This window comes from Acipenser ruthenus, chromosome 37 (genome assembly GCF_902713425.1).
Source record: "Acipenser ruthenus chromosome 37, fAciRut3.2 maternal haplotype, whole genome shotgun sequence".
NCBI lineage: Eukaryota > Metazoa > Chordata > Actinopteri > Acipenseriformes > Acipenseridae > Acipenser > Acipenser ruthenus.
Genome location: NC_081225.1, coordinates 2,982,272 through 3,005,978, shown reverse-complemented (window position 1 = coordinate 3,005,978; position 23,707 = coordinate 2,982,272). Strand labels below are relative to the sequence as shown.

Below are 23,707 nucleotides of genomic sequence, written 5' to 3'. Positions count from 1 at the left end.
GATGTATCGGTCAGATCTTTTGCTACACAATCAGTTGCTGTAAAACTGTGGTCAAGTAATATTAATGACAGTTTACACACAAAATACAGATAAAAAGTACACACACACACACTAAAACGCATAAACAGATACTGTTTCTATGTATGTTTAAATGGGCATGGTACATAAGATGACTAGACAAAGGTTCTTTATTTTAGAAGCTATAGCTTCCCCACATTGTCTAGATGAAGACATTTGAGTCAACATAAACTCCTAGGTCTTTTTCATAGTTCCCTTCTTGCATTTCAGTATCTCCCATATGATATTTATAATGCACATTTTTTATTGCCTGCGTACATTTCTCTATTAAATTTCATTTGCCATGTGTCTGCCCAGTTCTGAATGCTATCTAGATCATCGAGTTTGCTTACTATACCAGAATCTAAATCATTAATGTAGATTAGGAAGAGCAGAGGACCTAATACTGATCCCTGTGGTACACCACTGGTTACCTCGCTCCATTTTGAGGTTCCTCCTCTAATCAGTACTTTCTGTTTTCTACATGTTAACCACTCCCTAATCCATGTGCATGCATTTCCTTGAATCCCTACTGCGTTCAGTTTGAGAATTAATCTTTTATGCAGGACTTTGTCAAAAGCTTTCTGGAAATCTAAATAAACCATGTTGTATGCTTTGCAATTATCCATTGTCGATGTTGCATCCTCAAAAAAAATCAAGCAGGTCAGTTAGACACGATCTCCCTTTCCTAAAACCATGCTGGCTGTCTCCCAGGATATTGTTACCATATAGGTAATTTTCCATTTTGGATCTTATTATTGTTTCCATAAGTTTTCATATAATAGAAGTCAGGCTTATTGGTCCGTAGTTACCTTGTTCGGTTTTTGTCTCCCTTTTTGTGGATCGGTATTACGTTTGCTATTTTCCAGTCTGTCGGTACAACCCCTGTGTCAAGAGACTGTTGCATGATCTTGGTTAGCGGTTTGTAAATAACTTCTTTCATTTCTTTGAGTACTATTGGGAGGATCTCGTCTAGCCCGGGGGATTTGTTTATTTTAAGAGCTCCTAGTCCCTTTAACACTTCTGCCTCTGTTATGCTAAAGTTATTTAAAATTGGATAGGAACAGGTCGACATGTGGGGCATGTTGTCCATGTCCTCCTTTGTAAAAACCTGTGAAAAGTAATCATTTAATATATTTGCTGTGATTTTGCCATTTGTGTTTCTTAGACATTTAACCTCCTCTTTGAATGTTCTCTTGCTGTTATAATATTGGAAAAACATTTTGGAATTGGTTTTAGCCCCCTTAGCAATATTGATTTCTATCTCTCTCTTGGCCTTTCTAACTTCCTTTTTGACTTGTGTTTGCAGTTCCAAGTACTCTTTCCGTGTACTTTGTTTTTGGTCCCTTTTAAACACTCTGTAAAGTGCCTTTTTTCGCTGAATATTTTTTAAATTGATCTATTAAACCATTTTGGCCATTTTGTTTTAGATTTAGATTTGTCTACTTTTGGGATGTAATTGTTTTGTGCCTCTAGTACTACATTTTTAAGAAACAGCCATCCTTTTTCTGTGGATGTTTTCTCTATTTTACTCCAATCTACTTCTGTTAGTCTCAGTTTCATACCTTCATTTTATACGGGGGAAGTTGAAATCCCCCATTAGTATGGCTTCTCCTTTTCTACATGCATTTCGAATGTCATTGTATAACAGATTATTTTGCTCAGCCTCTGAATTTGGCGGTCTATAGCATGCTCCTATTATGCCCTTTGAATTTTTGTCCATTATTCTGACCCATATTGATTCTGCATTGTTTTCTTTGTCCAGATTTAACACCTGGGCTTCAAGACTATTTCTTATGTATAGCGCTACCCCTCCGCCTCTTCTGTCCTGCCTGTCTTTCCTATATAGTGTGTACCCACTAATATTATATTCGTCTCCATCACTCTCAGACAACCACGTTTCTGTAACACCTATCACATCGTAGTTACTTGTTAGTGCAGTAGCTTCAAGTTCTAACATTTTGTTTCTGAGACTTCTAGCATTAAGATAAATACATTTAATAGTGGTCTTACCTGAGTTGTTGCTCTTGTTTTGATGTGGTCTCCCTTCTGTTTTTTTGTTTTCTCCCCCTTTCCTTTCTAGTTTAAATGCTTCTGGACCTCCTCAAGGATCCTTTTTCCGAGTAGATTGGAGAATCTATTCATGTTGACTTTATCCTTTTCACATTTTAAAAAATAAAACCTAATACAAAAATAATAATAAATACATTTTCCTTTGCTGCTGGGCAATGTCCCACCTTCCTGACTTTAAACCCGCCCCAACTACTGAGTGACAGCACATTCCTACATTTCTATTGGAGACTCCTCTGCAAGATTTAAAATAAGATTACAATCAGGATGGGGGCTTGTTAGCGGGATTTCAAGCTGTAATACAGGTAAGACACAGAGGATTTAAAACAGAATTGTGGTGAAATGTACAAAAATGCCTCCACACAAAAACCCCAGAAGAATGTGCCTGTGACCAGAGGCATTTCGCTCTGGAAGACAGCAAAGGAAAGAAGTACTGTCAAGTTACTATATATATTTTGACACACAAAACCGATTTTACATAAAACTCGAAAATAGCTCAAAATAAGCACAAAAAAATACAATTAATAAAACCCGAAGTTGGCATTTTATTATTTTAAAATATAGTACATCTCAAGGAGGATGTTTGTATTCTTGTACCCACAAGCCGTGGAAAATACTGTCCTCTACAGCGTGCATGCAGAATTATAAATACTGTTCTCCACTGCATGCATGCAGAATTGTAAATATACTGTTCTCTACAGCGTGCATGCAGAATTATAAATATACTGTCCACCACAGCGTGCATGCAGAATTGTAAATATACTGTCCTCCACAGTGTGCATGCAGAATTTTAAATATACTGTCCTCCACAGCGTGCATGCAGAATTATAAATATACTGTCCTCCACAGCGTGCATGCAGAATTAGAAATATACTGTCCTCCACAGCGTGCATGCAGAATTAGAAATACATCCACGTTGAAGCTCATATTAGTTGTTGTTCTTCTGTTGTTTCCACAGGCACATTGATGGTAATCACAAGCTAGTGTCATGGCGGTTTATTTTCCATGGATGTATGGATGGTTTCAGTTGACTTCTCATCTATTTTAAATGTTGCACAAATGATTTGTCCCAAACTGTTTGAAGATGGAGTATCTACATTTGGACTACCTTACCGAGTTAGGGGGGAGAGAATATTGAGGGGTGTAAATAGTGGTAGCTTCATAACCAACAAATTGAGCGGTTGTGGGTAGAGTTCAACAGAGTAGTCATTCACTACAGAGATGTGTTTCGTTGGAAGGAAAATCGGAGAATATTAGAATCTATAAGAGGGTACCACATGTATGCTCTTCATTATGTTTACTTGGGCAAAATCAATCGATCTGTTACACAATTTGTGCACCAGTGGAATAAGCACACCTTGAGTACTGAAGGACATTGTTCTCATTACCAGTTGTGGACTGAAGGAAAGTTGCAGAACAGTACTGTTCTTCATGATGTGCATGTATCAGAATATGATATCAGTGGTGCTCAAAATCCAGACCATGAACCAAAGACCATGATAGTTTATTTGCTGTCTGAAGAGCAAATAAACTACCTCCAGTCAATGGTAGATCCGAGCATTGACGATTTAAATTATGGAATAGATCATTATATGTTCACGTTTCATATTTTACAGAGCGTTTTTGGTTATGAAGGGTGGTGTTTGAAGTCACTTGGAGGTACAAAAAAACTTTCTACTGCTCATCAAATAATACATTTACAGAGTGGCCCAACAGTCTCACACTCAGGATTCCTGTGTGAGACTGTTCATCAAATTGAACAGTACGCACCTCAGATAGATGGAAGATTATCAGGGTGATTTTCAAAACTTTTTGCTCCACAGCAGAATTGTCTGCAGAAAAGTTTAAAAGTGCAGATCTTGCAAGAGACAATGTAGGTATGGAAGAGAAATAAAATGATTTTTTAAAACTTAATTTTTCTTTTCTAAATCATCCATATGATACAAGAACAAAAGATGACTTGTAAAATGTCCATGTAATTCTGTATACCTTGCTTTTTTATCTTCAATCTGAGTGTTTATTTCTACTGTAACCATTTCATTTGAAATATTACACATTTTCTTCAGAAACTGACATGCATTATTATTTTTAAATATAATAACATTCACATCTTACTTATAAGATGCCTATGCGCTCAGTAATACCCAAAAAGTGAATTGTTAAATAAAATCATAGAAACAAATATTGTAATGCAAAAACATTTATTTAAAAAAAATATAAATCAACAAGTCACTATTTCAAATTATTAATTTTCAATATTCATGCATGTAATGGGAGATCTGTACTGACTGTCCGACATATGCATGGTGCTGCAGGAAGAGAGCAGCAGCCTCGTAAGATCTGCCTGTCAGTCATGGCAGTGACACGGAGAGGTGGGAGAGAGGGTGTGTTGGATTTCCCTCTCTCTGAGTGGCTGAGAGGCAGGCCTTGGTGGATTGCTGAACCTTTAAATAACGCTCTGTTGTTCCCTCAGATCTGCCCCTCTAAGACGAGATACGAGCCAGCGGAAGCGCTGTTGCTGGACCAAGCACAGCCTGAGAGGACCAAAGTAAAAAGAAAAAAAAAAGATTATTTTTAGCAGCGGGGAAAAGAGTTAGGCAGAACCCCGGAGATTATCTGCCTAGGTACTGAGGGACCCAGTGAGCATAGGACAGAGACCCGGGCCGTGCGGGTAGTGACGGTCGTGGTGAAGCTGCAGAGTGCAGCACCTTTATTTTGTAATTTTATTTTCCCTTTTTCTTTCACCTTTTGTCATTTATTATTATTATTTTCAAAGCACCTGTAAGTGCAATCACACTTGTTTACCTGTGTTGGTATTCCTGTGGACCTGATCACCATTGTCGGTATTCAGGCCACAGACAATCACGCCCTCTGTGGACTAAAATAAAACAGTGAGCCTGAGCGGTGTTACAAATAAAATTCTGCCTCCTTTGTGCTAGTGAAGTGTCCACCACCCTTCCACAATGCACTTAATAAAATAACCTGTCAAAGTATGTGATAAAAAATGTTGCTTTCAATTCTCATTCATTTTTAACATCTACAATTGTTTTACTTTCCAGTTTTTGTAATAATCAAATAACCTCTTGTGACAGAAATACAATGATGCTTGGTTGTAAATCGTACTACTGCATTCACTAAAGGACTGGTGACCGTGTATGTTTTGTCTGTGTGTGTGTGTTTATTTACTGTGTGTTTGTTCATTCAGTCAGGACTTCCCTATATATTATTTATACAGAGCAGTACCCAACATTTGGTACTGCCTGTGTTTCATTATTGTTTTTTCTGTTGGTCAGTTTAGACCTTTGGATTATAAATAAAAGAAACCATCATATCACCAGTACTGTGTTTGTCATTGTTTGGAGCCCTGCAGTACCTCTACACTATAACCCACTTTGCCATAACTGTGTTGACAAGTTAAAAGTTGCTTAACATTAAACATTATTTCTTTTTTAAAACAACTGTAAGTATATAAATCACTTCACAACATGTTTACCAGTTATTTCTACTGTTTTTGTAATCTACAGTATCCAGTGTTTAAGTTCGATGTATCCAGTTTGTTGTATATCCACAACAGTTTGATATATGTGTGGGAGGGTGAGGAATTCACTGACACAGGAGGCAGAAATTTGCAGTGCTAAACACCACTGGGGTGCACTATTTATTTATGTCCACAAGGTGGCACTGCTGTCCTATTGTTACCACTAATGGTAGAAGGCTACACAGAATACCCTGCGTGCACACGCAGGTGCATGAAACAATAATCAGAACAGAAGGCACAAAGAAAAAGAGAAATAAAACACTATTAACAAAACTACAAAATAAAGGTGCTGCACTATGCAGCGTTTCTCCGACCATCGCTACCTGTGCGGCCTGACACTCCATCCTACACTCTGCAGTTCCCTCAGCTGCGCTGCTGAAAACTATACTTGTGGGGGTCTGCGCAGATTTCCCCGCTACTGCTCTGTATCTTGTATTTTGTTGTATTGTTGTGCTATATTTCATTGCACTGTTCTTTGTCCGGCCGCAAAGCTTTCGCTGGCTCGTGTACGTCCTACAGGGGCAGATCTGAGATAACAGAGCGTTATTCATAGGTTCAGCAATCCCCCAAGGCCCGCCTTTCAGCCAATCAGAGAGAGGGAAAGCCCGCACACCCTCTCCCCCACCTCTCTGTGTCACTGCCATGACTGACAGGCAGATATTGTAAGGCTGCTGCCCTCTTCCTGCAGCACTATGAATGCACCAGAAGAGTCAGCACAGATCTCCCCTGTTACAATATGTTATACCCATTCTGACATATGCCATATCCATTCTGCTATATGTTATATCCAGAAATTTTGAATTGAACGGCCTCCTCATAATGGACCCATGTCATCATGTGACAGTATTTCACCAGTGTCTCAATTTACCAGTGTCTCAATTAGCCCCAGTCTCCCCTACCTGGCGCTGTCTACTGCGCATCAAAAAAAAAACAGTGAAGCGCTGGTGTGGTGCTGTCTACTGTGCATAAAAAAAAAAAACAGTGAAGCGCTGGTGTGGCGCTGTCTACTGCGCATCAAAAAAAAAAAACAGTGAAGCGCTGGTGTGGCGCTGTCTGCTGCACATCAAAAAAAAACAGTGAAGCGCTGGTGTGGCGCTGTCTACTGGACATAAAAAAAAAAACAGTGAAGCGCTGGTGTGGCGCTGTCTGCTGCACATCAAAAAAAAACAGTGAAGCGCTGGTGTGGCGCTGTCTACTGGACATAAAAAAAAAACAGTGAAGCGCTGGTGTGGTGCTGTCTACTGCGCATCAAAAAAAAAAACAGTGAAGCGCTGGTGTGGTGCTGTCTACTGCGCATCAAAAAAAAAAAACAGTGAAGCGCTGGTGTGGTGCTGTCTACTGCACATCAAAAAAAAAACAGTGAAGCGCTGGTGTGGTGCTGTCTACTGCACATCAAAAAAAAAACAGTGAAGCGCTGGTGTGGTGCTGTCTACTGCACATCAAAAAAAAACAGTGAAGCGCTGGTGTGGTGCTGTCTACTGGACATAAAAAAAAAAAAACAGTGAAGCGCTGGTGTGGCGCTGTCTACTGCGCATCAAAAAAAACAGTGAAGCGCTGGTGTGGTGCTGTCTACTGCACATCAAAAAAAACAGTGAAGCGCTGGTGTGGTGCTGTCTACTGCGCATCAAAAAAAAAAAAACAGTGAAGCGCTGGTGTGGCGCTGTCTACTGCACATCAAAAAAAACAGTGAAGCGCTGGTGTGGTGCTGTCTACTGCACATCAAAAAAAACAGTGAAGCGCTGGTGTGGTGCTGTCTACTGCACATCAAAAAAAAACAGTGAAGCGCTGGTGTGGTGCTGTCTACTGCGCATCAAAAAAAAAACAGTGAAGCGCTGGTGTGGCGCTGTCTACTGCACATCAAAAAAAAACAGTGAAGCGCTTGTGTGGCGCTGTCTACTGCGCATAAAAAAAAAAAACAGTGAAGCGCTGGTGTGGTGCTGTCTACTGCACATCAAAAAAACAGTGAAGCGCTGGTGTGGTGCTGTCTACTGCGCATCAAAAAAAAAAAACAGTGAAGCGCTGGTGTGGCGCTGTCTACTGCACATCAAAAAAAACAGTGAAGCGCTGGTGTGGTGCTGTCTACTGCACATCAAAAAAAACAGTGAAGCGCTGGTGTGGCGCTGTCTACTGCACATCAAAAAAAAAAAAAAACAGTGAAGCGCTGGTGTGGCGCTGTCTACTGCGCATCAAAAAAAACAGTGAAGCGCTGGTGTGGCGCTGTCTACTGCGCATCATATACACGACCTAGGAAAAGGAAGACAACAGATGAGAGGGTTAGTAAGGACAGGCTATAGATAGGAGGCCATCCGCACTGTGGCGAGGAATACCCCCCTCCCCCCATCCAATGGGAGAAAACCTCTGGTGGACCTGGCGGAGAGGGCACCACCACTTTGCAGAGGATATCTGCAGATATTGTTTGCCTGGTTGGGGTGGAGGGAGGGAGGCTCGTTTCGATTCCTCTGAGAATTAAGCGGATTGCAGGGATGGAAAGCAGAGGAGGCGATGAGATAGACATGAGGCAGTACTGGTACTGGATCCCTGAGATGTACGTCTTGATGGTTGATGGAGCCAGCTTGAGGGTGTCTCTGAGGAAAACTACAAATGCTAGGAGAAGAACTTGGTTAAAGATGGTGGGAGAGATTTGGTTTTGAGCACAGAATGTGGAGTAGGTTGACCAGGCGGAGGAGTAAGATGATCTGGTAGACGGAGCCAGCGCCGCGGCCATGTATTGATGGGCGGAGTGGAGAAGACTGGAGAGTGTAGAATTAAGCTGAGTGTCAGCTGGCTGAACAGAGGCACTTGAAGAGGAGTGGGGTCTGCTGCGGGGCCCAGGCTGCAGAACTTGAGGATCTGTAAGTGAGAGAGAGCATCAGCAGTGTTATTGAATGCCAGGAAGGTGGCGGGCTTGAATGATAAAATTATTACACACTGAAATCTAGACTAAGCGGCAGAGTAATTGTATAATGAGAGGAGAGGTTGAGCGGCCTTTGTTGATAATATGCACTGTAGAAGATGTGGCTGCGATGATGGGGTATAACTCCAAAAATGGAGAGGATTTCTGCTGAGAAGGCAGTGATTGGATTTCCTGGGGTCAGGTGCTGGAGAACCACTGGAGACCAAAAGACCGCCAAAACCGGAGTGAGAGGCGTCAGTGAACAGGCAGAGGTCTGGGGCTGCTATGAAGTTGTTGTAAAAGAGAGAAAGGCCAGTTACATCTGGATATCTTTGTTGGCATCGGAGGGGATGCGGATGGAGGAGCTGAGGTTTTTGGTAGTTGCAGACAGAGTGAGGTATGACCCTGGGGAATGATGCGGATGGCGTAGTTGAAATGACCGAGGAGGGAGAGGAGGTCTCTCTTTTTTAACTCTGGAAGGAACTGATGAGCTGGTGGATGCAGTCCAGTTTAGAGGGAGGAAGGAGGGCCTTGAACTTGTGTGTCAAGGGTTATTGCCAGAAATTCTAGGCATTTGGTAGGGCCAATGGTCTTGTCGTCGGAGAGTGGGACGTCGAGGGTAGAGAAGAGGGATTTAATCTGAGTGATGGCTTGAGCTGGAGGATGAGAGGCTGGAGAGATGAGGAGGAAGTCATCAAGGAGATGGAGCAGGGACCGGACAAAGCAGGTATTAAGGAGGATCCAGCACAGCACTTCGGACAGCGAGCTAAAGATCTTCGGGGTACTGCAGCAGCTGAAGGTCAGGTTAGGTGGAAAAGCAGAAAGAGCCTTGCCAGGAGATTCCAAACAGATGGCGCAGAGAAGGATGGATGGGCATCACCTTGAAGGCGTCGGTGATGTCAGCTTTGGCCAGCAAGGCTCTATGACCAGAAAGCTAGCTGCATTTTATGGCATTGGTAAGCGTGATATACTGGAGGGAAAATTGGTCGTAGGGGATTAGAGCATTGGTGGAGCGACCACGGGGGGGGGGGGGGGGGGGCGGAAAGACCAATGATGAGCCGCTTCTTTCCCGAGATCTTCTGGGTAGAGATGCCAATGGGATTGATATAGTATTTAGGGATTGGGGGGGGGGGGGGGCGGAGAAAGGGCCGGCCATGAAACCCTTGTTGATCTCAGATGAGAGAAGAGACGGCTTGAGGGTCAGAGACGGCTTGAGGGTCCGAGACGGCAGAGCAAAGGTTTTTGCAGATGAAGCACAAGGATGGAAGGCTGGCTAGGCCGGTGGAGAAGCCGCATTGAAGGCCGTTTATTAGGTAGTCGACGAACTGCCGATCAGGGTGGAGACGGAGAGCTTCGATGAGGGCTGGGATCGTTAAGACTGAAGGGGCTGTTAAATGTCATTTCTTCCATTGGACAGGGCAGATGAGCTGGGAATGAGCATCGCCGCAGAAAGAGCAGACGTGGAGGTAGCGGCAAAAGGTGGAAGAGCAGATGGCCAGGTTGAAGTTACTGCAGATTTGCTTAGATCCGATGAACTTGATGGCGCATCCGTATCTGTCTTTAGACAAGGAGGAAGATGGAGGCGCTGATGAATGTATTGGGGCCGTTTGAAAGCCTACCGCTGAAGCAAGGAGGGGTTCGAAGAGGCTGTGTGGTGTGAGAGCTGCTGTCAGAGGCGGTTTTGGGGCAGAGGTGGGTGGAGTGCCCAGCGGAGGCGCAGACCCCGCAAGCGTTAGCCAGGAGGCCGCTGAAGACCAGGTTGAAAAGGTAATTGTCGGGGGTAGTCCAGTTGACTATGATGTTGTCAGTTGCAAGGACTGCTGCAGCCTTAGCAGAGAAGCTCTTGTGGTACTCAAAGAACATTGTACCGCCGTATCGCACAGACAACTCGACAACGTATGCTAGGTAGAGATCCAGTTCCTCGCGTCGATGAGGGTAAGCAGTGCAAAGGACATCGCGGAAGATGGAGAAGGCCAGGACGAACTCTCCCAGGGTGAGGTTCTTGAGCAAGCGGGGGTCACTGGACTTCAGTGTGACAGACACATCCCCACAATGAACTACTCGATGGTCTATTAACTCCGCCGTGGGAATAAGAATAGAGATAAGATTTACGTCCTTACCCTCAATGATTTGCTGGCGCAGAGCAGGAGAGATGGTGTAGCGCCGGGTGGCGGGAGCTGGGCGAGGACCTGAGACCGATGCTGAAGCCAGACTGAAAACGGGAGCAGGGTCGAGATCGGCTGTGGTGGCGGGTGGAAGAGGAGTGGAAGAGCGGGCTTCGATGATGTCAAGGCGGGAGTTGATGGCCGATATATAATCGGCAAAAGGCTGCATGAACTCCTTGATCTCCTGAAAGATACCCTGGTGCAGCGACTGGAAGCCTGTGGCGGTGGCAGCGGATGGAGGCTGAGGAGTAGACCTGGGAGCTGTGGGGCAGGAGGACTGCCTGCTGGGGCAGGTTGGATGCTGGGCAACTGCGGTGGTAGCAGGAGGCAAATCGGAGGCTGGAGAGCCGCTGGCCGTGCTCCTGCTGGAGGGGGAGGTGCGCTGCACCGGTGATGAAGAACAAACACCAGTGGAAGTGGAAGGCCGGGCTGGAAGCAGCTCAGAGGAGCTGGGAGGTGCAGAAGCTGGAGCAAAGCTGGATTGGCGGCCTCCAGTCGCGACGCGTCTGCGTTTCAGTGGCGGGAAGATGGGCTGTGCCGCGGTTGAGCTACAGTAGAGCAAGAAGAGAGCTTCACGGTCGGCAGATGGCGGAATCCGAATGCCCGAGACGAAGAGGGCTTTGAGGAGCAGGGCAAGAGGCCAATCCTTATAGAACAGGCGTGATGGTGGCAGCTGCAGGCGGTGACGTTTTGAGCGCCGGGCAGCGGGGTCCTGCTGGTGAGGAGACGCTGGGGTGGCCTGGTGGGAGGTCGAGGCGGTCAGAGGGGCCGGTGGAAAGGACTGCCCGGGTTGCAGATCCATGCTTTTTTCGTTTTTTAAAGATTTAAATAAATAATTTCAAAAACGAAAGGATCAAACCATTTTTTTTTTAAGTTTTAAATAAAGGATTTCCAAAACGAAATGTTCAAAAAAGGTGTTTTTTTTTCAAAAAAAGGTTTTTAAATAAATAATTTCTATTCTTAATAGGTAGGTAGGTAGGTAGGTAGGTAGGTAGGTAGGTAGGTAGGTATTTATTTATAAGATTGAAGCTAAAAGGCCAGTCAAGAAGGCTGTAGAAACAAACGCAAGACAAAGCCAGGAAATCGTGCTTGTGCATTTATAGAGTAGGGAGTGATTGACAGATTGGACAGCGAAGCGGGGAGCCCCGGCCCGCCCCGCCCTGGCTCGGAAGCTGACGTACCATTGCAGGGTGCGAGGCTATTGAGAGCTGGCAAAGCGCGAGACAGACCGAGAGCTCGAGGCGGAATGGGTGCAGCCGCGTGGACCCGGAACTATTTTTTGCTGGTTTCCGCGGCGGCGCGCGGCTAGAGCTGGTAGTAAACAGAGAGACACGGAGAGCTCCCTCGAGCGCCTCCGAACTACACCTAAAGGATAATATTTCTAACAAACGCATTTTAAAAATGTATTTATATATTTATTAATGGACTTGCGCATTCTCGGACTCGGTAATTAATGAAAACGACGACATGGGAAAGTATGTAGTAGAATCTTGGAAGACTAAAAATAAATGTAAGGACTGGTTGGTACCATGAATATTTTTTGAGAAACTTAATGTCTTGTTTTTTTTATATACAATGCAAATGAAAAATGGAATACATGAACAAATATAAAACAAAATACAGCTTATGGTTTACCTTTACTGTATTCAGATTTACTATCAATTAATACTGCTTTTTATCGTCTTTAATTTAGAAAGTGCTTCACATTTTTCTCTTATGGCTCACTTGGTATTATGGTGTCTGTATAATGTGACATTGTTTGTTTTTGTGCCTGAAATACAATTTTTGTTTCATTGGTGTCAGGTTCTGTCTTTCTTTCACCACTTTTTTTTGTGTGTAATAAACTATTGCAAAATCAAACAGTTTGCTTAAATATGTGGACTTTACTTACTTTGAAAAATACTGTGTGCTAAGACAAGTCTGTGGTTTTAAAATTCTAATATAAATACATTATTTTGTAATTGCTTTTCATAGACACATATAAGTTTTATTTTTACATGCTCTTTAAATCTCGATGCCTAAAATCATAAAAAAAAAAAAAAAAAAAATGAACAAAGTTATACACTTACTTTTAATTTAATTAAGGCGCATGTTTAGGCCCAGGATATGCAGGATTTAGACCCTGCAAAACCTGAAATTAATTTTCGTTGGGGGGCTTTGCCACCTGCACCCGCGCTAGGGGGGGGGGGGACCCCCATACCCCCCTGCCTGCTCCTGGGATTTCTAGCCTCCTAATTTAAATGAAAATGAAGATTGACTCATAATGTAAGGTGCTGATGGAAGTGCAAGGTTGGTGCTAACCAGACTGACTTTGTGAAATCGTATTAAAATTGAACATATTGGGAATGTTTCTAAACAACTGTCAAAGAAAATGAATGCAGTGGTGGAAATAAGACTCCCATTGCATAGCAGTTTTGCCTGTTCCAGGTTTTACCATGTGCTTTATTAGTATAAGGTTAACAAGCTTTTGTGTGTCTTAGTCATAGTGAAACCAAACTGTTATCCCTTACAATGCAAAGTTCTAAATGTTGAATACTTGGCTAACTATATGTGTGAACTCTATAACACCCCAAATATTTCCTTTAAGTATAATTGTACTATGTTAAGTTTCCTAGCTATTCAATACACTGTACTTTCAGAATGCAAACGTCCAAAAATAAAAACTCTTTGTAATATGTTAGTACTGGTGCTTCTTGTTCAAATATTCAATACTCAAATATTCTTTAATTTTGAATGAGCTGGAAAGCAAAAGTGTAATTTATCGTATTACATTAAAAACATTGCATATGGTCATGTTTGTAACAAATACATTTTAAGCTGTGTTTGTCAATTATAATTACTGTTACAGCAGCATTGGTGAAATTTCAATTCTAATTACAATTGTGTTAAAAAAAAAAATAACAACTGCACACATTAACATGTTTACTGTATTTATTCAAAGTAATGTTGTTGAAGCTGACACCCTGGGATCCTTCAAGAAGCTGCTTGATGAGATTCTGGGATCAATGAGCTACTAACAACCAAACAAGCAAGATAGGCCAAATGGCCTCCTCTCGTTTGTAAACTTTTTTATGTTCTTATATATATATATATATATATATATATATATATATATATATATATATAATAATCAGATAAATGGAGTTACTAAAAAAAAAAACATGGTTGAAAATATGAGGATAATGATTGCTCAATATAATATCCTGTATGCAGCTGCCAGACTGCTTTCTCACACTTGTCTTTCTCAATGTATTACTCCAGTGCCTAGATCCTTACCTTGGTTACCAGCGAGTTCTCCAATTGATTTTAAAGGTGCTCAAGGTCCTTCATGGATTAGGGCCACCCTCTCCCCAAGAACTACTAACTCTGTCTATTCCTTTTCGTTCCTGAGATCAGAAAATGCAAACTTTAAATTGTTCCAAAAAATGGTCTTAAATCATGTGGAGCCGGAGCTTTGCTGTTGTGCCCCTCGTTTGTGGAATTCTGTTCCAGTTGAGATTAGGCAGGTTGAAACATTGGGCTAGGCTACATTGAAAACATAAGTGGTTGTATCTGGCGTGTGTGGACTGAGCTCTCTTGTTTTGAACTCTGTCCAGCGCTCTGGGATGCCATGGCGTGAAGGGAGGACGCTATATAAAGATATTGTTTGATTGTATTGTGCTGTATTACTGTGACTGGCAGAGATACAGGGCTGGTTAGCCAGGAGAGAAGAGCAAACAGAACAGCTTACCTTGGTGGGCATTTTGGAGAGCACAGGAGCTTGAATCACCCAGTCTTTACTGTATCCCAGTCATGCAGTAATTGGTGAGACTTAGAAACATTTTTAAAAGCGTAAACTGTTGTTTTATTATTATACAAAAAACAAACCACAAAATACATTTCTTTAAGGCACTGAACCCAGTCTGGGTTACTTTTACTAAAATAAACAAATATATTATGAAAAACCAAACCAAAACTATGAAAACATGAAAAGTAATGATCATTTTGTTATAAATTTTAAGCGGCATCGCATAAAAAATATAAATACACAAATTTTGGTTGTGAAATCTCCCTCCTTGTAGTAACAGAAGCGCACCACTAAGGGGCGCTGGGGCCTAAAGCGACGAGACAGTATTGCATTTTAATATACCACAGGACTTGCAGCTAGTCTGAAAGATTAAAAGACACGTTTACTTTCATGGAATTCAATTGGATTTCTCTTATACAAGTTTCCCATAGTAAAAGCACAACAGCGTGTAATAGTGAAGGCCTGGTAAAGCATAGGCTGTAATGTAAACAATAAACATGTGCAGTATAACCATGGGGAAAACTGCAAAAATCCTGTGATAAACAGGGTTAACAATGTGCTTCCTAGAAGTGCTTTGTGAATCCACCCCCGAGATCTGTGAGCGATTCTGCTTTCCCCAAATCCAGGTCTATAACTATTCACTACTGTGGAAACCCTTTCCAATAGAGCAGTGAGTCTTGGCTGCTGGTGGAGCCCGAAACGACAGGCAACAACATTCTAGAACCAGGTTCGGGGGCCATTCCTGTGTTTCAATTCCAATTCCTTTTTAAAATCAATTCCCATTCCCTTTTAATCAATTCCAACACAGCACTGATCACAATTGCAATTAGCCGTATTTAGTTAAAATGAGCTCACAGTGGCAACAAATCACTTCAATTGAAGTCACTGTGTTAGTCCGTTCAACTGGCTTCAAATGAAAGCAGTTGAACAAGCACAACAATTATTATGGCTCTGTAGGAATTGGAACTGGAATTGGAAAAACAGGAAGGGACCCCCACCCTGTCTAGCACTGCCGCTGCCACGAGCCATTACTGTGAGCAACTAGAACAAAGAAACGTGTAACTCTAGCAGACAAATACTGGACAAAAGAGATTTTTTTTTTTTGTTTGTTTGTTTTTAAGTTTCACAGTTTTACGATTGTCCCTTATAATTCAATTTCTTACAGCGGCTGTTCAAAAGAACCAAATAACAAAACAAACGCCTGTGACAGATAACTCAGTTTTGTATTTGTATACAGTGGTGGCATCAAATAATTGCGCACTTCTGTTTTAGTTTGTTTTTATTATTTGGCACTTTTTAAAAGGTGTGGAAATAAGCAGTTGGATCCATTCCTGGCTTCACTAGGAGTTTAAGTTACCTTGTCAAGCTTGTATTAAAAGCTGGACTGGGTGAACCTGCTATGCAATAGGAATCTCCCTGTCATACGTTTAAAAATATAATTCTGTTCTTGGGCGAGTGTTTAAAGTTACGAAAATATAACTTGTGATAACGCTAAAAATAAATAATAGAATGAAGAGGGCTCATGCACCTTTGTAAATAGCAGGTGTGTAGCTGCGTCCTGTTACTGTAAGTGTAACACAGAGGCACAATGTCTTTCAATGGATCTCTATCCATGCACATGGGGAGGGGAGGGAGATTTCACAGTATTCATTCAAAATAATACAAAATATTTACAAAATAGATTTGCTTTGCAAAAAAAAATCTGAAGCATCTTTTCTATCCATATTTTTTTTTCTTTGGCACATTTAATTCATGATTATTATTTTTTTCCCTGAACACAATGTGGCATAGTTATATTATTAACATATATAAAGGCATTTCTCATAGTGTTCTGGCTGCGTGCAGTATACAGTATACTACATGCTACCTACTCTACGAGGGATAATACTGAGAATCTTCTAACACTTGTTATAATAAATGAGAAGAAGAACAAAAAGGCATATCATTGCATGCTGGATATGAACACTCAACACAATAATACTGGAGGAAACAACACTAGAACTACATCAGCCATGTAGAGCTTGTTAATACTGACTCGGTGTGCAGGAATGGGGATGCCTTGCCTGCCAGTGTGCGTTGACAGGGACAGTAGTGAGAGTTGGTGGGACGCCCATAGGTGCTGGTGCGCTCTTGTTGGCACTAGCAACATTAAAGCTGACCCCCTTCCGAGGAGTGCTAAACTAATGGTTTAAATAGTCCTGCCTCTTATTACCAGCAACATTTTCCCCCCGTTTAGAGGCATGCTAACCAAGCTGTCAAAATGCATTTTCTTACCTCTTATAGCACCAGCAACATCATCACTGGTCCCCTTTTTTAAGTGGTGTTAACCAAAGCTTTAAAATCTCATTTCTTAGCTCCTTAATTAGCATTATCACTAGCCCCTTGTCCCATTAATATTGGGTGGAGCTATTTGACTTTTCCATTTGAGAATATGCAGATTTCTCCAGGAGCACGATAAAGATTTAGGGTATTTAAACTGCCGTGGTCTGAGACCAGACTGTAGAGATGACATACAGCACGGGATGCTATAATGTTATTTATTTTTTGCACTGGACGGTACTTGGCAGTGTCTGACTAACCTGGGATGGTAACAAAAGGACGGAAACAACTTAAACTTGTGTGTGTTAATTATTATATAAACCGTACTGTAGGGAATGGAATATACAGTATCTATTAACTTGGTCCCAATAAAACATGCATTCTGTTTAGAAGTTAGTGTGTGTGTTGCATGCTCCAATAGTTAAGAGAGTTAAGTTGTTAACGCACACAAAGCATGGTGCTTGTATTAGGTCTGGGGGTTAGTGATCTCATTTATGTACTAGACAATCAGCTGCTCAGAATGCACCCTACAGGAATGAGCCCATTGGGTTTGAGGGTGCCCCTGCTGTACCCCTCCACCCCACCCGCTCTCTCTCTTTCTCACCACCCCTCTACTTACACACTGGCAAGGCAGCACCGCCACACAAACATGCGAACATTCCCATCGGACTCCCCTTCTCGCCTGGGGGCACATATATATATATATATATATATATATATATATATATATATATATATATATATATATATATATATTATATAGCTGTCTTCTGGAAGTGCCTGAGTTGTTTGTTTTTGATTGTCTGTCTTGTGTTTGGACGGCATGGTTTGCTCAATTCGATATAATAAAATCGCAGTCTTGTATAGTATTGTTCGTAGACCCAAGTTTCTGTCTCGTCTATGTCTTCATTATTCTGTAATTGTGTGAAAAAGAGACAGCTTTTTCGTAGCTTCTATTGTTCACATATGGCGATCAGCACAAATCCAAACACTGTACTGCTCTTCAACTGCAGAATTAGTGGATCTGCTGTGTGTAGGGTCTGTCTCTTCCCTTAATCTGTCTCTGTCTGTCTATATGTCCACCCTTCATTAAAAAATATTGAAATATGTGAAAACTACATGGTAAACTGAAACAGTAAATAGTGCTATAGGCAAACTGCTGAATTACTGCAAGCATCCCATTCTTCATTACTTTATTTATCGTATTTATATATATATATATTGTTTTTGTAGCTGGGATTAAAGTTGAATTACGGGGATTACAATATCATTCTTGCCTGTACAACTGAATAGGATTGTTCAGTTTAACGATTCGGTGATGCTTCAGACGCAACCCCAGTTCCTCTCAGTCTCTCTCTCACTTTGTCTTTGTTTCAGACAGTGGTCTCACTCTTCCACACTCCCCCTCTCATCCCCTCCACTCCTGCAGAGGGCGCCATGGGGCTCAGATCCAGCTGGAACCCATTGTGAGCGCTGGGGGGAGCGGGGGGCAGGACGGCCATGTTGAGTGGGTAGGAGCTGCGCTTGGCCTCTCTTTCAGGCGAGGCAGCTGTCTTCAGGTTATCTCTGCTGACGCTACGCCTCTGAGCTCCCTGGCATGGCACCGTCGGTGCCCTGGTTGAGGACAGCAGCACCAGTGGGAAGGGCTTCTGTGTCCCGCTGCCCCCCCCGTCGCTGCCCTCCGACGGGCTTGTGCTGGCCTCCACCGGTGCCTCCCTGTGGCTGCTACACAGCGGACTGGCCCGGCTCTCCAAGTGGCTGTTGGGCAGCGGACTGGCCCGGCTCTCCGAGTGGCTGTTGGGCAGCGGACTGGCCCGGCTCTCCGAGTGGCTGTTGGGCAGCGGACTGGCCCGGCTCTCCGAGTGGCTGTTGGGGAGGCTGCCGCTCTCGCTGGAGGAGGGGGCAGGTCTCTGAGTGTGGTGTGTCGACGGCAGCAGTTCCAAGGCCCCCCCCTTGGTCACTTTGATCCTGTGGTGAGGCTTGCCCTCCCCGCCGCGGTGGTGATAGAGTGTTGCGGTTTGCTTCGTCCTACCTCCTGGCTTGTGTGACCTCCTTTGCTGCTGCTGCTGTGCTGTAGTTCCTATAATGGGAAGCAGAGGGTGCTGCTGCTGCAGGTTGTTATTGGAGTGCTTGCTGTGGTTGTCTGCGAGGCTGCAGCACACAGATGACACATTGCCGTTGCCGCTGCTGTTGCCCCCAGGAGCCCCTGCTGTTGACTGCGTCACCTGGAGGAGGTTTGTGAGCTTGCAGGGCCCCGGGTTCAACAGGCTGGGCGATGAATTGGTGGGCGTCGACTCGAGGGGGGCGGGGCCGAGGTAGGCCTGCATGAGCCGTGCTCGTCTGGAGGGGCAGCAGCAGCAGGCGAGCCAATGAGCCTGGACGTCCCGCCTCCTAATGCAGTGATGCACCAGCAGGAAGAGGCCGAGCGCGACAGCCGTGACGCCGTACAGGCAGCTGAACAACAGCACCCCCTCCCCTCCCCCCCGCCACACTGCCAGCGCCCCCAAACTCCACAGAGCCATGAACAGCACGTGGGTGCACACCACGGCCATGAAGCGGGCCCTCAGGGAGTGCTGGTCTTCCAGGGCCGGCCTGATGTGCACTGCCCCCCCCTCCGCGGAGTCCGAGGAGAGCAGACTAGAGCGGCAAGCCTCGGGAGTGGGGGAGCACGTGGAGGTGGAGGAGGAGGAAGAGGAGGAGGAGGTGGAAGCCGCAGGAAGCTCCTTCCTACCCCCCTCCCCACGGCCCCGCAGGCTGGACAAGGTGCATAGGAAATAGACCCAACTCACCAGCACCGCGAAGGCTGCTGGGACATAGAAGGCGCCTAGGCTGGGCCGCCACACGAGCCAGCAGCTGTGAGGAGAGAAAGAGAGGTAGAGGTGAGAGAGGAGAGAGGTGAGAGGGCAGAAGTGGGAGGTGAGAGAGGAGAGGGGAGAAGTGGAAGGTGAGAGGGAGAGGGGAGAGGTGAGAGGGGATAGGGGAGAGGGGGGAGGGTAGTAGTGGGAGGGGAGAGGGAGAGGTGAGAGGGGATAGGGGAGAGGGGAGAGGGTAGTTGTGGGAGGGGAGAGGGAGAGGGGAGAGGGGAGAGGTGAAGCACATCAATCCCTTCAAAACGCTCAATTAGAGTTCTAATGTAACCGGCACATCCAGTATTTTTATTATTTTATCTTTTTGAAGTACTTGCTGCTTTTAACAAAACTTTTAAGGACTAATTGATTTATGAAATCAAAATAGGCTTAAAAAACTAAACCTGTATCCCTCTAATCTACTGTCCACCTTATTAACATCACTGCTTAAATGCAACAGAAATATAGTGAAATGCGGTTTGCAAACATCAGATTTGTAAATGTTTTAGATCATTAAAATAGACCCGATAACTTGCAGTGAAAGATTTCTGAGAAGGGCAGAATGCTAGAGAAGTAAACTGCACCGAGACTAAAGCAGCTCAGTTACTTCTGTGTGTCTCTCTCTGCCTCTGTTTCTCTCTCTCTCTGTTTCTGTCTCTCTCTGTCTCTGCCTCTCAATTCAATTCAATTCAATTCAAATTGGCTTTAATGGCATGACAATGAAAAATAATTGTGTTGCCAAAGAACATACATGGCATAAACAAGTAAAATATATAAAGACAGAGAAAACATATATTTTAATACTAAACAGTATCCCTCCTTCCTGTCGGGTAGGAGTGAAAATTGCTTTTTTTCTTAGTTTTTGTATGTTGTTGTTAAAAAATAAATCAATAGTTTGTGTGTGTTCGTGTGCGTGCTTGAGGTGCATTTTGCTGGGTGAGCCCCAGCGATGGGGTCTCATTCAGCGGGGTTGGGGGGTTGAGTCGCCAACACGGGGTGTGTTGTATGCCAGATGGAGGAGGAGTGTCTGTTAGCAACGGGAGAAGTTGTAGGATATAATGGCATACATTTGGCTTTGAGAATGAATAAAGCTGTGTATATTGAATGAATAAAGCCGTGTGTATTGAATGAATAAAGCTGTGTGTATTGAATGAATAAAGCCGTGCATATTGAATGAATAAAGCTGTGTATATTGAATGAATAAAGCTGTGTATATTGAATGAATAAAGCCGTGTATATTGAATGAATAAAGCTGTGTATATTGAATGAATAAAGCTGTGTATATTGAATGAATAAAGCTGTGTATATTGAATGAATAAAGCTGTGTATATTGAATGAATAAAGCTGTGTGTATTGAATGAATAAAGCCATGTATATTGAATGAATAAAGCTGTGTATATTGAATGAATAAAGCTGTGTGTATTGAATGAATAAAGCTGTGTGTATTGAATGAATAAAGCTGTGTGTATTGAATGAATAAAGCTGTGCATATTGAATGAATAAAGCTGTGTATATTGAATGAATAAAGCTGTGTATATTGAATGAATAAAGCCGTGCATATTGAATGAATAAAGCCGTGCATATTGAATGAATAAAGCCGTGCATATTGACAGTAAGGTGATACTGTCCAATGTTCCCGTTTTTGAGTAATGGTCTGCTGGAGAATGAATTGTCGAAATACGGGAAGCTCGTATCTGCCATTAAACCCATTCCCCTGGGGTGTAAAGATCCCAATCTTAAACACGTCTTGTCTTTTAGGAGACAGGCGTTTATTATCATGGAAAAACCAGGCAATATAATGTGTACATGAAGTGAACTGTGTTTTTGTTTTATCAGACACAATGAGGTGTTTTAATTGTGGAAAACACAGGCATCAAGAAGAGATTGCTCGGGGAAGGGGGGATAAGGCTGAGGCAGGACAGGAGAAGGGAGATGCTGGTGGGGGGGAGGCTAAGGATGTGGGAGAAGGGGCTCCCTGTCCCAGACCCGGAGCCTTCACAAAACATCGCAGAGCCTGCACCTTAACCTGCTTCGCAAACTGAGAAGCAAGCTAGCGAATGTAATGATAACGAAGGACAGTTCACTAAAGTGAAAAAGAAGGAAAATAAGAAAAGGAATACAAGTGCGGCTGGGCTGTCAGATAGTGTACTGGAGCTGAACTCAAAGGCAGTGAGTCGGGTGAAGCGCGGAGGTGATCTACAGCCACCGTTAGCTGATGGGCCGGAGTCCGGTGCGGCGGCCGAAGAAAATGAAGAGAGGAGGACGGGGAGCTCTCTGATTCCTCTGTATCTTCTGATATCTTTGGCAGTCAACCTGCCAGCAACAAAATACTTGATAGAGAAAAATAAATAGTTTTTTGGACATTACAAAAAACAAGAAAAGTATAGAGTTAAACATTACTCCATGATTTAAAATTGTTTTTATACTCTGTACAGCAACGTTAGTTGAATTAAGTCAGCAAAAAAGATTTAGATTAAAGAAAATTGTTGGGAAACTATTAAAGGAAAAAAATTAAAATGGCTGTTTTTTATGGAAACTTTTTAGCTGTAATGGAGAATACCAAGTTTATCTCTTTTAATGTTAATGGATGTAGACAGGCTTTTAAAAGAGTGCAACTTTATGGCTTTTTAAATCAAAAGTGTGCAGAGTGGCGGGGGCAGAGCATGCAGAGTGGCGGGGGCAGAGCGTGCAGAGTGGCGGGGGCAGAGCGTGCAGAGTGGCGGGGGCAGAGCGTGCAGAGTGGCGGGGGCAAAGCGTGCAGAGTGGCGGGGGCAGAGCGTGCAGAGTGGCGGGGGGCAGAGCGTGCAGAGTGGCGGGGGCAAAGCGTGCAGAGTGGCAGGGGCAGAGCGTGCAGAGTGGCGGGGCAGAGCGTGCAGAGTGGCGGGGGCAGAGCGTGCAGAGTGGCGGGGGCAAAGCGTGCAGAGTGGCGGGGGGCAGAGCGTGCAGAGTGGCGGGGCAGAGCGTGCAGAGTGGTGGGGGCAGAGCGTGCAGAGTGGCGGGGGCAAAGCGTGCAGAGTGGCGGGGGCAAAGCGTGCAGAGTGGCGGGGGCAAAGCGTGCAGAGTGGCGGGGCAGAGCGTGCAGAGTGGCGGGGGCAGAGCGTGCAGAGTGGCGGGGGCAGAGCGTGCAGAGTGGCGGGGGCAAAGCGTGCAGAGTGGCGGGGGCAGAGCGTGCAGAGTGGCGGGGCAGAGCGTGCAGAGTGGTGGGGGCAGAGCGTGCAGAGTGGCGGGGGCATAGCGTGCAGAATCACGGCTCTAATGCTAGCGCCGTGGTCGCTGTGCTTTTTAGCTCTAGATTAAGCTTAAGTATTTTAGACATGGAGGAGATAGTTAAAGGGTGGCTTTTAAAGGTGAGAGTTAAAATTGTGGAGATTATTTATGTTTTCATTAATATATATGCTCCAAATGTAGGAAAGGAAAGAACTTAATTTTTTTATAAACTTAAAGATACTCTTTCAAAACTCAACAGCGATGAGGTTTTGATGGCTGGAGGGGATTTTAACAGAGATAGAAATGGGGGGAGCCGCATCTCCAGTCTGCTGGAGTTTTGACTGCAGTTTTTAAGTTTGGAGACCTGGTTGATGTTTGGAGGTGTCTGCATCCACACACACAGCAATATACTTGGTCGCAGCACCATAGTACTTGTGTATATAGAGCGCGTTTAGACCGGGATACATTTTAAGACGTCATTTAAATATTATTACAGGTGTTGCAAGAGAGCTTGGAACTTGGTGAACTGCCCCTCTGCTGCTGTAGAGCAGTAATTATATTACTGCCCAAAAAGGGAGACCTATGTTTATTAAAGAACTGGAGACCTGTGGCACTTTTATGTTCTGATTTTAAATTAATTTCGAGGTCCTTTGCAATAAGACTTAAGAAATATATTGGACTTATAGTGCACACAGATCAAACATACTGTGTTCCTGGACATTCTATTTTTGACAATTTGTTTTTGATTCGTGATTTTATGTCCTTAAATGAGTTTAGGAAGTTTACTGTGGGGTTGGTCTCCCTAGACCAAGAGAAGGCCTTTGA

The 23,707-nt window shown here is 43.8% G+C and overlaps 1 protein-coding gene across 1 annotated transcript in view; it reads right to left on the bottom strand.

The window, feature by feature from the left end:
- Positions 1-14,539: 14,539 nt before the first annotated feature.
- LOC117397889 (adhesion G protein-coupled receptor A2) overlaps positions 14,540-23,707 on the bottom strand; it is an 89,180-nt gene continuing 80,012 nt past the window's right edge. Inside the window, exon 19 of the mRNA XM_059008454.1 lies at positions 14,540-19,682. Coding sequence (XP_058864437.1) covers positions 18,203-19,682 — 1,480 coding nt within the window. The 3' untranslated portion in view covers positions 14,540-18,202. The remainder of the gene's footprint in view (positions 19,683-23,707) is intronic.